Here is a 17,316-nt window from a genome sequence, read left to right as displayed (position 1 = left end):
CTGTGGTAAATTAAAGGCATTTAAATTAAATTAAAAACAAAAATAAACTAATAAAAAGCCTACGTCAGCCAAACATTACATCTCCAGCCAAGATGTGGAATGGTACTTCAGTTTTCCATCCCTGGTACATATTCTAGTTACTGACTCCAGTCACTCAATGAGGTACCTGTGAGTCAATCTAAACCTATTAACTGTATCTAAGGGTTTGGTAACCCCTTTTTATTTTATTTATGAAATTTATCCCTTCCTTTCCACTACCACTGCTCTTCTTGATTTAGAGCTTCATCATCTTCTGTCTGAATTACAAGAGCCTCCTAAGCATTTTTAAACTACACACTGCAAGTCATTAGGTGAAGAAAACAATTTAGTGGGTTGCAACCAGCATTTTAAAACAGAAAACTTCAGAATGCATTCTACATAATATGGGTAAATACTGTTGTATGGCACTTTTGTTTCTTTTATGTCTGCACCCACATCTTTGTATTTCTCTTGATGTGGTCACAAAAGTTTGAAAGGAACCAACATAACTGATTTCCTTGCCTATAATCTTATCACCTCCAATCTATCTGTTTTACAGCTTTCACAATTATGTATCCATGACAGTCCTTTCCTTAAGTTTTTCAATGACTTTCCATTATTCTGTAATACTGGCTAGGCTCTTAAGAAGAAAAGCAAAGTCCTCCAGTATCTTACCTTTACGTATGTTATCTCTTGCTGACATCCCTCAAGACGTAGCCTATATTTTGGCAGTCCCACTTACATGTAGTTTCCCAAAGGTGCCTGTTTCACTCTGCTTTTGAACAAGATCTTCCCTCTGCATGGAATGCAATCTCTCTATTTATCTGCATAACTAATACTATTCGCTGATCAACACCAAATCTTAAGCACCATTTTTCTAAGAAGTCTTCCTTGATTGAACCCCATCTTCATTTCTAAAGATGTGACCCCTCTCTCCTTTGCGCTACTACTTGTACAGATCTCTATTATAGCACATTGGATAACACTTATTGCACTCCTTTATCAAAAGTACCTACTATGAGTCACGCTATATGTTTTATATACTATACATTAAACCATTTAATTTTCTCACAACCACCAGGCTAAATATTATTATCTATTATTATCTTCATTTTAAAGACGAAGAAACTAAGGTTTAACAATAACAAATCATTTGTTGGTAAGAAGTGGAGCTAGAATTCAAATCCATCTCTGCCTGGCTTTAAAATCCCAATTCTGGGCCGGCCCCGTGGCTTAGCGGTTAAGTGCGCCGCGCTCCGCTACTGGCGGCCCGGGGTTCGGATCCTGGGCACGCACCAACGCACCAACGCACCACTTCTCCTGCCATGCTGAGGCCGCATCCCACATACAGCAACTAGAAGGATGTGCAACTATGACATACAACTATCTACTGGGGCTACGGGGAAAAAAAAAGGAGGAGTATTGGCAATAGATGTTAGCTCAGAGCCGGTCTTCCTCAGCAAAAAGAGGAGGATTAGCACAGATGTTAGCTCAGGGCTGATCTTCCTCACAAAAAAAATCCCAATTCTTACTATTACCTCAACCACAGAGGACTCCGAGAAACTTGGTACAGGAACCATGTATCCTTAGCACACAGCAGGTATTCAGTAAACATTTGTTGAATAAAAAATAGATTCTACAAGTCGTAGTGTGTATCCCATTTGAATTTTGTAAAAATACCAAGTTAAAGTCTTCATTAAGATTCAAGAGTTTTTAAATGAGTTCTATCTAAATTCATTAAACCAGTTTTGACAGGGTAGACCTGGCTTATGCTGAATTCCATTCAGAAATAAGTTTATCAATTTGGGATATATTTTATGTTAGGGCATTGGTCAACAGTTATGAACTTTGAAGAAACTATAGGCTATTCAGCTTAGGGTCTCTAGGCCTAGGGCTACATGGTGGCCAAAGTATCCTCAGGTACATTTTAAGGAAGCTCTTCAACTCACTGAGAGACTGGTGGAAACACGTCAAGAAAAAAATGGGAGACTTGAAACAGAGTAATGTTCAGAAGTTCTTAAGTTTAGAACACTGATTAATTTCCATGTATCTCAACTGTTTGAGAATGTCCTAACTTTAGTTGTGGCAAAACAATATTTATTCTTTTCTGATGCTTTACTAAACGTTTCTGTGAAGATTTTTGTGCAAGAGAAAACTGCTATCTTTAAGGAATTATTAAGAGCAAAATATAAAAAAAATCTTTGGAATAAATAGTTTAACATTAATACTTATTGCTTAATAAGGAAATATTGATTATAAGTGAAACTCACACAGAAAGAAAAGGAAAAAGTATTTTTAAAATTCTCCCTTAAGAGTAATACACAAGTTTTAGTCCTACTTACAACAATCCAGTTCATCTGATTTGTCACTGCAATCCACATTATGATCACATTTCTTGTGTTTTCCAATGCACTGACCATTGGCACAGCGGAACTGATCAATTAAACAAAGCACTGGGGAGAAAATGCAAACAGTTCTCTTATTTTTACTATCATGTAAAGCCAAACTCGGGCAAGAGTCAAAAAGTGCTTTCTGAGTGCAAATGAAAAACAAATTAGACTTTTAGATATAATTTAAAAAATTATTCTCGGGGGATTTCCACTGGTAGAGAGAAAAGAGTAGAGAAAGGAATCCAGCAGGAAATTTCCTATTTTGTTCTTTACGTTAAATTTCATCTTTCACTAATAATTCTGTTAAGAATTCGAGAATTCTACCTGCATTTCTAGACACTAAAAACTTCTAGAGAATTTGTTGGTTTGTTTGGTTTTGTTGCTGTTGTTTTTTTTACTGTGTTAAAGGTTAGTAGAAGGAAGAGGAAAATATGGAATTATTTTACATTGTAATAAATAAATCCACTATTCAGAGTTCACTGGAAGCAAGGACTATCTACATACTGAAGGTCTAATCTTTTGGCCTCATTTCTCAATGTGCAAAGATTATTAACGTATATAAACCACATGCATGTTAAGTGAATTAAAACAACAATTTGGAACATGCTACTGTTTAGATATAATAAAGTCAAAAGGATTTGAAAAACTCCAAATCTACCACTAAGCCAAAGCAATACTCTGAATTTCAAACAACTTAATGGAAAAAGGACTACATATCCAGGCCCTAGGAATTTGGATACCTTCACAGTTCTTCTCATCTGATTTATCTTGACAGTTTGCATCTCCATTGCATCGGAGGGCACCATCAATACACTGCCCGCTGGCACACTGAAACTGGGACTCTGAGCATACAGGACAATTGAGTTCATCACTGTGGTCTTCACATTCAGTAAACCCATCGCACCGCCAAGCCACAGGGATACAGTCAATTTCTCCCGTGAAACAAGTAAACTGCTGAGGAGAACACGTTGGGGGTTCTTCAAATGAACAAGAGGAGGGGAGTAACAAAAACACAATAATAGTCACACACAGGTACAAACATTTACACCTGAGTGAAGCTCATTTAATAATTATCATATACAAAACACTTTAGAATAGACAAAATTTGTAAACTATCTCATCTAATCAGAGAAAAAGTAAAATTTTTATACTACTTCATTTAGATTCACTAACTTGCAAAACATTATAATAGCAGAAGTTTTCAAGTAGGATTACTATATTTGCAATCCATTAGACTCTCACACATAACCTAGGAATAATCACTATAATCATCAACCTCCAAATATTTTAAAGTTAGCCTAGAATTCATAAATTTTCTATCTCTGAGGTTCTCAAAGAGTGGTCCTCAAACCCCTGGGGGTCCCTGAGACGTCTTTCAGAGGGATCTACAAGGTCAAAACTATTTTATAATAATACTAAGATGTCACTTGCCTTTCTCACTACATTCGCACTAATGCTACAAAAGGAATGGTAGGTAAAACTCTTGGCACCTTAGCAGACTCAAGGCAATGGCACCAAATTGTACTAGTAGCCATTGCATTCTACAGAGCCACGCACTCACAGTAAAAAAAAAAAGTGCCAGTTTCATTAAAGAATGTTCTTGATGAATCAGTAAAAATATTAATTATATTAAAACCAACTCTGAGTACATGTCTCTTCAACATTCTGTTTGACAAAATGAGAAGTATGCAGAAAGCTCATATTGCATACCTAAGTATGATGGTTTCTCAAGGAAAAGCATTTTGAGTTTTAAACTCATCCCAAAATGGAATACTATTTGTATTTGAAAGAACAACTGACAAATAAACTTTAGTTATTTACACTTGGATATTTGGCAGAAAGTTTAATTAAAAAAAAACCCAAAACAGTGAGCCTGTTACTTCAAAGAAAACAATGGCAAACCATAACACTGTACTTTTGTGGCAAATTATAGCACTGGAGTTTTCAATGAGAAATTATAATTTTGGAAAACTTGTATCTAATACTGTAAGCTTGACAGATTCCCAGTACTAAAAGATTTTTCTGATGAGATTGGTGGTGATATTAACACGTGATTTTTTGATATTGTATAATGAAATGCGTCAAAATCTGAAGATCTGGGAATTTCTGAATGGAATTCTAATATTTCCAAATGACCAAAGTCTAAGGATACAAAATCATGCATGAATAAAATATCCATTCAGAGCACAAAATAGATCAACGGATTTTAATATAAGAGACTATGATGGTTTCAAATTCCACACTGCAACTAAACCTATAGAAAACTACCACTTGTCAAGATTTGGTGTAGAATTCAAGATGAATACCCATAGTTATCTGAAAAGATTATTATTATAGTCCTCTGTTTTCCAACTACATATCTGTATGAGGCCAAATTTCTTCATATATTTCAACCAAAACTACATACTACAACAGATTGAATGCAAAAGTAGACATGAGAATCCAACTCAACATTAAAGAGGTTTGCAAAAATGTAAAAATAATGTCATTTCTCACTAAAATTATTTTGCTTTAGAAAATACAGTTCATTTTCTTAACAGATTTGAGAACATGTAAGGGTTTACTATTGTTAATAAATATTTTTTAATGTTCTTGGCTTTAAATTTTACTACAGTATGTATAAATATAACCTATGCAAACAAAAGCTCTTTAGGGTTCTCAATAATTTTTTAAGATTTTTTTATTTATTTATTTATTTTCCCCCCAAAGCCCCAGTAGATAGTTGTGTGTCATAGCTGCACATCCCTCCAGTTGCTGTATGTGGGACGCGGCCTCAGCATGGCCGGAGAAGCGGTGCGTCAGTGCGCTCCCGGGATCCGAACCCCGGGCCGCCAGCAGCGGAGCGCGCGCACTTAACCGCCAAGCCACGGGGCTGGCCCTCAATAATTTTTTAAAATATAAAAATATGCTGAGACCAAACAGTTTGGGAATTTCCATTCGATCCCAATTTCTTTGTTTTGTAAATGAGGAAATTGCGGCTCAGAAGGCTAAGTGACTGCCTAAGGTTACAGAGCTTCCTATAAACAAAGGATGATAAAAAAAGGATAGGACTGGAAGGGCAGTCTCCTTACTTTTAGCCCTTTGCATTTTTACCACTACACCACAGGCTCACCGACTTCTTTTAAAAACTTATCTGTTAGTAAATTCTATGAAGAACTCAGTAACTTTATTATTTGATTATGGATCAGAAAACCTTTATCTTTAAAATAGAGAATATTGCAGATTACAGGTGAACAGTTTACACGGGAATCTGAGGATTATTTATAGAGGAAATTTGAGCCTATTATGTATTCAGCACTATACTAGAACATGTGGAGAATAAAAATAGATAAAGTATGGTCCACGTCTTTAAGGAGCTTTTAATTTGGTTGGAGACAGGAAGACAGTAATGAATACAAATGATTACATTAGTCTGAACTGCATGTCATGCAACTGTGGTAACAAGTGCTACAGCTCAGAGGAAGAGGAGAAAATAACAGCTAGTGAAGGTTTCAGACATCATGAGGAGACGAGCTGCACCTTGAAAAATGAGTAAGGTTTAGGATGGGCATGCAAGAAGAGAAATACATCCCTAAAATTCCACAAGTATATCCACAGAGACAAAAACAAAACAGAATATGCCACAGTGATCATCAAATTCTAAACAACCAAACAAAAATAAAGTGAGCAAGCTGGGAAGAAATACAAAATGAGTTGAAGTAAGACAGGCTCAAACTGAAAACACATCTTGAAGGTCAGGCAGAGGAATTTAGATTTTGTATTTCATTTGTCTCCACTGTAAAATCAATGTTAAATCACAAAACAATCTTCTACACAAACATTCACTGCCGTTTTATTCTTAATAACAAAAAAATTGAAAACAATTAAAATGTCCCTAATAAAATAATAAATTGTGACATATTTATACAATGAAACACTACTCAGCAATAAAAAGAAAAAAACTACTGATACATTCCACTATACAGTTGAATCTCAAAAATATTATATTAAGCAAGAGAATCTAAAAAGAGTATATATGTTACAATTCCTTATATAAAGTTCAAGAACAGGCAAAGCTAAACTATGGGGATAAAAATCAATTAACAGTGGTTACTTCTGGAAGAGGAGAATTGGCTGCTAATGGACACGAAGGTACTTTTCTTAATGATGACACTGTGTATCTTGATTTGTGTGTTGGTAACGTAGTTGTATTCACTTGTTAAAACATTCTATTCATTTAATGCACACATTATAAAATAATCAAAGGTCTTTTAAAGGACATTTTATTTTATTTATTTTTTTTTTTTTTAATTTTTTGTTTATTGCAGTATGGAAGGCCATATCCTTGCTTCAGTTTTATCTATGTTAGCATTACATAAAGGTAAATTTTTCTAGGATTTGCCTTTTTTAGAGTAATAATACAGTACCCTGATATGGAACTACTTGCTATTTTTTTAGTGGTAAAATATACTTAACAAAGTTTACCACTTTAAAGTATAAGTTCAGTGGCATTAAGTACATCCACATTGTGTACTTGCCGTTTTTGGGGGGATACTTCAAGTACCAGAGCTTAACTTCTACTTTGCACACATGTGATCTCCCTAACTAAACTGTATGCTCTATCTCAAAGATCTTCAAATCTCCTGCAGTCTAAGCACAGTGCCTCACAGCTGCTGCTCAATACATGTCATTTATTTTTAAAAACTTAAAGGTAAGTTAGAAGAATAAAACATTCTTATAAAACCATCTTATCAACAATTTTTATATTTTGAGTGCATATGTTCTTTTTTTTTTTTTTTTTTTTTTTTTTAAAGATTTTATTTATTTTATTTTTTCCCCCCAAAGCCCCAGTGGATAGTTGTGTGTCGTAGCTGCACATCCTTCTAGTTGCTGTATGTGGGACTCGGCCTCAGGATGAACGGAGAAGTGGTGCCTCGATGCGCACCCGGGATCCGAACCCGGGCCGCCAGCATCGCAGCGCGCGCACTTAACCACCAAGCCACAGGGCCGGCCCGAGTGCATATGTTCTTTTAATCTTTGTTCACAGAAATATGCATTTTATGCAGGTGTCATCATAGTAGAAAACACCATTTTAATAATTGTTTTTCCACTTGAGCCAAATTTTGGCTACCTTTTTACATCAGCTTATGATCATAATGTTTCATAGCTATATAAAATCAGTTATTTTACTTAATAATTTCCCTATCATTAGAAATTACATTGTTTTTTAAATTTCTGCCACTATAGAGAACAGTCTTTCTCCTTCAGTTGAATTAACTTAGAATTATCCCCAAGAGGAGGATTTCTGAACTGAGGGAATGAATATTATGGTGTTTGATGCTACCATACTATGCTTTAACAAAGGAATGTACCAATCTGTTATGCTCCCATGAGTGACTGAACTAATTTCACTACAACATTGTTACCACCCAGTGACATCTTAAAAACAATTTTTTTCCCCCAAGATAAGTAAGAAAAACAATAGGGAACTGCTGATGGATATGAACAGAAGAATATTTTTTTCACTGGATACATTCCCAACAGAATCTAGAATTCAGTGGATGGAGATTATAGGAGGTAGAATTAATTCATCTTGTTACCGTCTGGGGTGGAAAAAGCAACTTTAATTATTATTAGGAAATACTCATCACAGGATGAGTTTCCCCCAGTAAGAGCACTTTCTCCTTAGTCCCAGGATTAAGTTATACCTATCACTTGTCTTGATGGATGCACTCTTAGAATAACCCAAAAGCCTAGTATAGTGCAGATGAATAGAATACAAGTGACCAATCAAGTTAGGAAAAAGAGCAATTTCATTGCCAAATCATAGAATGCTAGACTAAGTTATGGAACACGTTAATTAGCATTTAGACCTACACAAGAAAATGGTAAAATATTTACCTCCACATGATAGCTCATCTTGAAGCAGAACTAGGTGCATGGGGCAAGAGCACCTTGTAGTACCATCTCCTTTTACAAGACAAATATGTGAACAGCCACCATTATCCTGAGCACAAGGGTGCTGTCCTGCCAAAAAAAAAAAAAAAAAGATAAAGAAAAGGGGGGAGGGGCAGGGAGGAACAGCCCAGTCGAAATCAATTATTTATGAGTTATCAAGAAAATCAAATGTAAAATCACCTCGGACTGTATTTCTACAGAAAATAACTCCTCAATCCATCCCTATACAATCTATAAGAAAATGAGGACAACAATTTAAAAACACAAAATACTTATATCTAACCACTGTCTTTACATATTTATATCTAAAATATATTTTAAGTATTTTAAGAAGGTAATGGTACAGCTCACATTAATTTTTGTAAATAAGAAAAGCTGATTATTGAAACCAAAAAAACTGCTTCGTAGAATGCTGAGACCTGGATATTATTCTATTTAAAATACAAAAACTCTTCTAAAGTAAAGAGTTTAACTCAGAAATTCTATCTTTCTTAAAGATAACACAATTTTACTCAAAAAGTACATTTTAATGAGGAATCCACTGAAAATTAAAGAGTTATTAGAAGAAAAAAGTTTAAGTTCACATGGAACTCAACCACTCAGAGACAATGAAAATTATTTGCTTGGTCATTTGCAAAATATAACTTGGAATGTTACAAATGTTTAATTTCCCTATATCAGCGATAAATTAAACAAATACACTGTCAGGCAACTTTTCAAAGTCTGTCTCACAAGTTGTATTTAATGAAATCATTGCTTTGAATTTTCTACTTAGCTTGTGTTAAAAAAGAAACTTGACATTTGTCATCACTGAATACCAATATCTAATGTAGCCATCCATTTCTCATCCAACTCTCTTCTCAAAAACACATCAGAACTGCTTCAGCATGTGTTAATGAGATTGAGGGAGTCAGCTATCTACAAATGAGCAGATATGTTATACTACATAGATATCCCAAAACAGACATCAGTCATATTAAAATACACAACCTATATAGCAGTGTTTCTCAATCTTTTAATTCCATGACACTTTTGATAAACAAAAATCTCATTTTCTTTAATGTTATTAGAAATTTGAAAAAATACATTTACAAATATAAAGACATTTAAATGTTGAATTATAAAAAAAGATATCCCCCCTGAAATTCTCAAAATCTCCATTGAGGTTTTCTGCAATAAAATATTCATATAGCAACCAAATAAGTAACTTATATTGTGTTATTATTACCTTATTTCTATTAAATGTTCAGCATGAGTTACATGTCATAACATAGAATGACAACAACTCTAACTTTCTGATTCTCAAATACCTCTAACAACTTCTAAGTTCATGAACAGTTACTACACGAGGAAGACTTGAACAAGCAATGGTGCTCTCATTCCTCAATTCTCCTTTTATACTCCAATTTGACTTGAAAGCATTGTGTTGAGAAGTTAAGGAGTTCCAATAGTTCTCTCTTCAGGGCTCCATTTAACACTAGCATTCCTGGTATAATCATGTAAGACACAGTAGTGATTGCTATGAAGGTACTTTTTTTTTTTTTTTTTTTTTAATAATTTTATTTATTTATTTATTTTTTCCCCCAAAGTCCCAGTAGATAGTTGTATGTCATAGTTGCACATCCTTCTAGTTGCTGTATGTGGGATGCGGCCTCAGCATGGCAGGAGAAGTGGTGTGTCGGTGCACGCCCGGGATCCGAACCCGGGCCGCCAGCAGCGGAGCGCATGCACTTAACCACTAAGCCACAGGGCCGGCCGCTATGAGGGTACTTTTCATTACAGACACATATTAACAAGAAACTAGGCTAACATAATTAGCCATTTCAAAAGTTTTCAATAATATTAAAAAAATATTTATGGCTAGTTTTCTAAGCTGAGAATTGAAAAAGTTATCTAAGAGGGGAAAAAACAGCACTTACTAAGCACAGTCTTATCTAAGTTTTTTTTTTTTTATAATTTTATTTATTTATTTTTTTCCCCCAAAGCCCCAGTTGATAGTTGTATTTGACAGCTGCACATCTTTCTAGTTGCTGTATGTGGGACGCGGCCTCAGTATGGCCAGAGAAGCGGTGCGTCGGTGCGCGCCCAGGATCCAAAGCCGGGCCGCCAGCAGCGGAGCGCATGCACTTAACCGCTAAGCCACGGGGCCGGCCCAGTCTTATCTAAGTTTACACACTAATTTTTAGTTTGTTTTGCTTTTGCCTAAGAATAAGATTATTCCATAATAACATATTTACCATTATATAATTTTGCTTTTGTTCAAACTATGGGGGTATACAAGGAACAGAAGAAATATATGCTTTATATCAGTATTCTTAAAGAGTCTGAAGGAGAGCAAGAGAAAGCATGACAAGCAGAGTCTTTGCTGTACCTGGGGAAATTTTTGAAAATGAAAAAGACCATTCCTTTCTACCACTCCTGTTTTATGGGGAAAAGACGCTTAATTTGATAAAGCTCCTAGGTGAGTTTGATACAAGGCTTTAAAAACATGAAGAGTTAAAAAAAAAAAAAGGAAATACTAAAAGTGCGTGAAAATCTTAAGGAGCTAAGACGACATTAAAGAACACTTTAATTTTATCGTAATTTCTGAGAACAAACATGAATCCTGCAGTGAGCAGTACACTGTCAAAACTTACTATATTCTTGAAGGTTCAGCTCCTTTACTGCATGAATGTCACTAAGCTGGGCAATTCGAGCCTGGACTTTGGTTCTACCCTCTCGACCTGTCATGTCAATTTTTTCAATCATTTGTTGCTGCTTATCAATCCAATATAACCAGTTTTCAAACACAGTCAGTCCCACAGGCTGCAAGATATTGGAGTCTTCTAATACTATCCGGTTGGCACCTTGGAAAGGAGAACATTAAACAGAAATGATTCATGTGGGTCAAGACATACATTCAACAACTATCTATTGAATACCAGTTAGATTTTAAAAGTACTGCAAAGGAAAATATGATAAGCTCTCTACCACAAAACTTAAAAATCATTCTGAGAAGAAAAGATATACACATACTAGAAAATAGGTAATAGACTAGATATTCAAGAGTGATCAAGAGCAAATAAATGCCCAACACATAGTAAATATTCTAGTTCATAGAAACATAGAAAAGAACTCAGAGCAGTTTTCACAAGTTTTTTTTTTAAAACAGAGTCCATTTTTCAAATTAAATTTTATGAAAAGCTCTAACATATAAAACAGATAAAAATGGTACTTCTCTAGGTGAAGCAGTGATGGTGAGCCCAGAGCTCTGTGTTCTTGGCCTCTCAACTCACTTAGTACACCTAAGGCACCCGTGAAGGACAACTCCCCCCTAACCCTACCTGGCCACCTAGAACACAGAAACAATAACTGACTCAGAGGTTTCCTGGTTCGAGCCTCAGCTCAAAGAATTCTTTCCACAACATCCCAGACATAGAGCCATCCAGACTCTGAAGAGGCAACCTATTCTATTGTTGAACTGTGAGAAAGTTCTTTCACATAGTGGGCTGAAATCTGTGCTCCACTCCCCACCCCCAAAGCTTCTCCCTCACTCAAAAAGAAAAAACATATTCATTTCTTCCCTCTTCCTCATAATAGTCCTTCAAATATCTATAGAACATTTTCATGATTCCTAAGTGATGAGTTCAAGCAAAGAAAAATATTAGCTTATACTCTGGAACTATCAGGGAAAGTTCCAAGAAAGAGGCTAGCATAAAGCTAAGGTTTAAATATCTGGAGAAAAGTAGGGAGATATTCCAGATGAGAAGGCAGTGCCTAAGTCAACATTCAGATCCATGGTGGCTTAAACACAAGTTTACCTATGCTCTCTCCTAAAAATCTACTAAAATGGTAGTAAAAAAAATAAGGTATAGGGGTCAGCCCAGTGATGTAAAGGTTAAGTTCGCGTGCTCCGCTTTGGTGGCCCGGGGCTCGCAGGCTCGGATCCCGGGCGTGGACCTACGCAACCTACACACCATTCATCAAGCCATGCTGTGGCAGGCATCCCACACATAAAGTAGAGGAAGATGGGCACGGATGTTAGCCCAGGCCCAATCTTCCTCAGGAAAGAGAAGGATTGGCAACGATGTTAGCTCAGGGCTAATCTTCCTCACCAAAAAAAAATAAAAAATAAAAAAATTAAGGTATAAACCCATAAGGATAAATAGGACATAAGAGTAAAAAAGTGATATAAAATTTGGAAGTTGGAGAACAGACAGACCAGGGATAATGAAACAGTAGCCCAGAGAAAGCTAAATGCCTACAGTCTGTGAAGCCAACAACAAAATCAATTAGCTCAGGAAGTGGAAGCACCAGGTATTTTGGGATGGAGCAAAGAGAGGAGTCATGTGGCTGGGGCTGAAAGAAGAGTACTGACTGAAAATCAGTACAAGAAGTTATGCAGCTCCTGGATCTCCTCCCTTCCTCTAGCAGAAGACTGAAGATTCACTTTCTAAAGAGGTTGAATCAGACTTTAAAACACCAGGCAAAGACCCAAGAGGCAGCACCATAACATGGGATTTTACAAGGGAATTACTTAAAATTCTACTTTCTGATTGGTGAGACTCTCCCCAACACCCTTCTCCCACTAGACTCCAAGAGCACTGGCAGCCAGCTTTTATCCTCCTACAGAAGGCTGGAAGATTTCCCTATAGGAAAAACAAACCACCACCACCAACTATAATCAAACAAAAAACCTGAGGTATACAGAGAAAAGAACTTCAGATAGCATCACCTGGGAGTCCCATTAGAAAACAACCAGGTGTACACAAGAATCCTACCACTTCACAAGCAGCAGCAATGTGGAAATCAGCACTTTTAGTGCCTCACTGTTAAATATAAACAGACAACTAAGGATCACCAGATATTTAAAGAAAATTTCTACTTTCAAATACAAAGGCCAAGACAAACAGAACAAAGGAACTTCGAGAAAAAGACACTGTTAAAAGCAGAAGAAAACAAACCAAAAGCAACAAAAAAACCTAAAGAACAGGATGTGAAAAATCCTCTCAGAAAGCAGAACAAAAAGAGAAAGAGATAAAAGGAGAGAAAAATACAGTTATAATCAAGAAGGTCCAACATCTGAATAAAAGTTACAGAATGAGAAATAGAAAATAAATCGTCAAAGAAATAACACAGAAAAACTTTCCAGAACTCAAGGTGTACGTGTCCAGATAGAAAAGACTCACCTAGTAAATTTCAGGTCAATGAAATAAAGAATCAAAGAGATAAGGGGGAGGGGATCACACAAAGGCATATTATCATCAAATTCTAGAACAGTGGGGAAAAAGAGACGATGTTAAAAACTTCTAGAGGAGAAAATAAAGGATCACATATAAAAAGTCAGGAATCACAATGACATCAAACACCCCAGTGACATGAGATGCTTGAAGACAATGGAGTTCTGTCTTCAAAATTTTGAGAGAAAATAGTTATGAAACATGAATTCTAAACACATCCAAATTATCAAACAAGTGTGAGGAAAAGAAACATTCAGACAAGTAAGATCAAGAATTTTAACTTCCTATGAAACGTTTTTCAAGAAGCTAATAGAGGATGTGTTCTATCAAGAAAAAGGAATTAACCAGAGTAATGGAATCCAGGAAACAGCAGCAGGAGACTGGCAGGTGCATCCCTAGGGTAATGGTGAAAGGAAGTTGGCCTAGAAAGCAAGGAAATCCAGATTGGAGCAAGATGATAAAAAAATTCAGGAGGCATGCTTTCAATTAAAAAGAAAAAAAGATGGATTGCTTGATACATCTCTATGTATTGAAACAATATTTATAATATTTACATTAGACAAGATTAACTTCAGGGAGAAAAAAATCTATAGAAGGAAATGTAGCTGATGGTAATATCTGCATCGCCATAAATAACATTAAATAATTAAGTATGCACTTGAAAATTATGATATAACTATGCTGGGAGGATGGAAGAGTTCACGGTGGTATTTTGGGGATATACAGTTTCAGATAGCAAAATCTTTCTCTTCCAACAAAGGAAGTCAACTCGCAATGTCTAAAATTGAAAAATCAAGAAACAACAGTTTTAAGCAAGTTATTTTAAAATAACTGAAAGTGGATGCCTCTGAGAGTGGGAACTGAGAGTAGGAAGGAGAAGAGCAAATTTATTTTTTATAAGCCAAGTAGAACCATTTGATTTCCGTAAATATTTACATGTATTACTTTGATGAAAATTAAAGTTAAATTTAAAACAGTAATAATAGGAGTGATTAAAAAAGATTAGTTGGTGGCAATGGAAGGATGGCCTCAAGTGGACAACCAGGGAAAAAGAGATGTCAACAGTGTCACTGCAAGACCCCAGCCCAGACATGATGAGGATCTCATCAACTCTGACGGCAGTGATAAAAGGAGTATAAGTAGAACACTGGAACCAATAACGAAGCGAGACGTTTATGGGTTCAACAAACTAAGCATGCCCTAAATGCAATCCAGGATAAAAGGCTCTACGGGAGGCTAAAAATATGAAGTAGAAAAAGATCCCATGATAAAAGTGCATGCTTATCCGTGAATATATAAGGAAGGAAAGAAAAAAAAACCCTACCAACATTATACTAACCTTTTTCAGAAAACAGAAAAAGGGAAAACATTTCTTTTTATGAGGTGAATGTAACCTTGATGGCAAAACTCCAACAAGTACATTATAAGAAAGGAAAATTATAAGGTAATCTTTTTCATGAACACAGATGCAAACATCTTAAACAAAACTTTAGCAAATCAAGTCCAGTAATATATAAAAAGGATAATGTATCATGCCAAGTTTATTCTAGCAAACCAGGAACAGAAAGGAACTTCCTTAATCTGATAAAAAAGTTATCTACAGAAAAACTTCAGCAAACATAATACCTAATCATTAAGTATTGAATGCTTTCCCCCAAATCAAGAAAAACAAAACAAAAAAATCCAAGAATTCTATTATTCTATTCAACGCTGGATTAGGGGTCCCAGCCAGTATTATAAGGCAACACGGAAAAAGGACAGGAAAACAAGAAATAAAACTCTCATTACTTGTAGACAAATGATTCCATAATGTAGAAAATCCTAAATAAACTACAGATAAGTGAATTTAGCAAGGTCCCTGGGAACAAGCTCAATATACCAGAGGGGAGGAAAAAAATAAACTGTATTTCTATATTCCAGTCACAATCAGAAAATATAATATTAAAAATTTAGAATACTCTTTACTACTAGCATTCAAAAGCATCAAATACCAAGGAATAACTAATGAAAGATGGGCATGACCTCTACACAGAAAACTATAAAACACTGAGGGAAATTAAAGTTGTAAATAGATAGAGGGATATACCATGTTCATGGTTTGGAAGACTAATATAAAGATAATAATTCGTCCTAAATTGATCTATAAATTCAAAGCAAACCCAGTCAGAATTCTAGTAGGTATTTTCTTTTTGGTGGAAACTCAGAGGCTGATTCTAAAATATATATGGAAATGCAAAGGGTCAAGAATAGTCAAAGTAAACTTGAAAAAATATTAACGACGCACATTGCCAGATAAATCTGTTATAAAGTTATAATAATTAAGACAATATAATGTCACGTAAGACAAAGTGACCAAGGGAACATTACAGTTCAGAAACAAACTCATACAAATATAGTCACTTGATTTATAACCAAGGTGATATTAGACAATAAATGGTGAAAGGATGGTCCTCTCAAAAAATGGTGCCATTCTGATAGATATAAACAGTGTATTATTTTAATTTCATTTCCCTGATCACTAGTGAGGCCATACAGAGTATTTGGACATCAGAAACTGAGGGGAGGGGAAGTAACTATGATTGTAGACAATGAGAAAGTAAAAGCACATCTGAAGACCAAGAAATGATGTAATTTGGTTAAAACACCAGGAATGTTAAGATCATTTGAGTTTGATGATGAGTTTGTGAAAGGCAAATGCCAACTTAAGTGTACAACTAGACTTTTTTCTTCAGGTTATGAGACTACTCTGAAGATTTTTTTTACTACAATAATGACATAATTAGAAATCATGCCTCAGAAAATTAATTTAGAAACAGTGCATAAACTTTCAGGGGGGAAAATCAGTAGGGAGGAGACTAATCACAGGCTAGAATTCAGCCCAGAGATGATGAGAACATAAACTAGAGCAGAAGAATTTGGAAAGGAGAAGAGATGCATTAGAAATATATTATTTACAGAGCCCAAATCAAGAAAATTGGCAAGTCATTACATAACAAAGGGAGTAACCATGTTGAAGAAAGAGTGCTGCCCAACCAACTTGATGTTGACTACTTTTAGTGAATAAAACTGTAAAGAAATGTGTACAAAAAAAATACAATGGAAGAAAAATACAAATGCTAATGATGAATATCTCAATAACTCAAATAAAAATAAGGAAACACATTTCTCGGGTACCTGAGAGATCACTGCTTTCAATTCGCCGGAGATCTGAATCAGCCCAAAAGAGCTTCCCCAATCTGCTATCGAGGGCTAAAGCAATTGGTTTACTTAAGCCACTGAAAAAGAGGACCTCCCGTTCTGTTCCATCCAAAGCAGCCCGTTCAATTTTCGGAGACCTTTCCTGAAGATTGGTAAAATACAGATAGCTGAAGAGAAAGGAAGAAACAAGTTTACCAAAGGAAGAAACCATACAAAATGAGAATATTCTTGTTGATTAAGATAAAAGGAGGCAGAATAATATTTTAAAATCTTATTTTTAATTTCAGAATATATTTTTTAGAAGACCATGGGATACTTTCATCACTTTCAATAATAGTAATAAAAGGTACACAGAAATTCTTAGAAAGCTAACTTGCACGGATTAACAAAAACAAAGCGTTAGACACAGGCACATCTGTGCTTGTGGAATAATACAATTAAATAAAATAAATAAAAGATAAAAAAGCAGTACCCAGAGAGATCTGGACACAAAATTTTAAACTTCTTCTCTAAGTAGTCCATTTCACAACTAAAAATGTCACATACGAATCATT

At 35.3% G+C, this 17,316-nt stretch overlaps 1 protein-coding gene across 1 annotated transcript in view; it reads right to left on the bottom strand.

Annotated features, from left to right (window-relative positions):
* The window catches only part of LRP6 (LDL receptor related protein 6), a 177,891-nt gene that overhangs the window by 12,439 nt on the left and 148,136 nt on the right, over positions 1–17,316 (bottom strand). Inside the window, exons 15-19 of the mRNA XM_004435377.3 lie at positions 16,739–16,929; positions 10,982–11,191; positions 8,289–8,414; positions 3,149–3,385; positions 2,361–2,471 (exon numbers count right to left, since the gene is read on the bottom strand). Coding sequence (XP_004435434.1) covers positions 2,361–2,471; positions 3,149–3,385; positions 8,289–8,414; positions 10,982–11,191; positions 16,739–16,929 — 875 coding nt within the window. The remainder of the gene's footprint in view (positions 1–2,360; positions 2,472–3,148; positions 3,386–8,288; positions 8,415–10,981; positions 11,192–16,738; positions 16,930–17,316) is intronic.

The sequence above is a fragment of the Ceratotherium simum genome, chromosome 17 (assembly GCF_057802395.1).
Source record: "Ceratotherium simum simum isolate JZ-2026a chromosome 17, ASM5780239v1, whole genome shotgun sequence".
Taxonomy (NCBI): Eukaryota; Metazoa; Chordata; class Mammalia; order Perissodactyla; family Rhinocerotidae; genus Ceratotherium; species Ceratotherium simum.
Note: the sequence above shows the minus strand (reverse complement) of the source record. Positions and strands in the feature narration are given on the sequence as shown.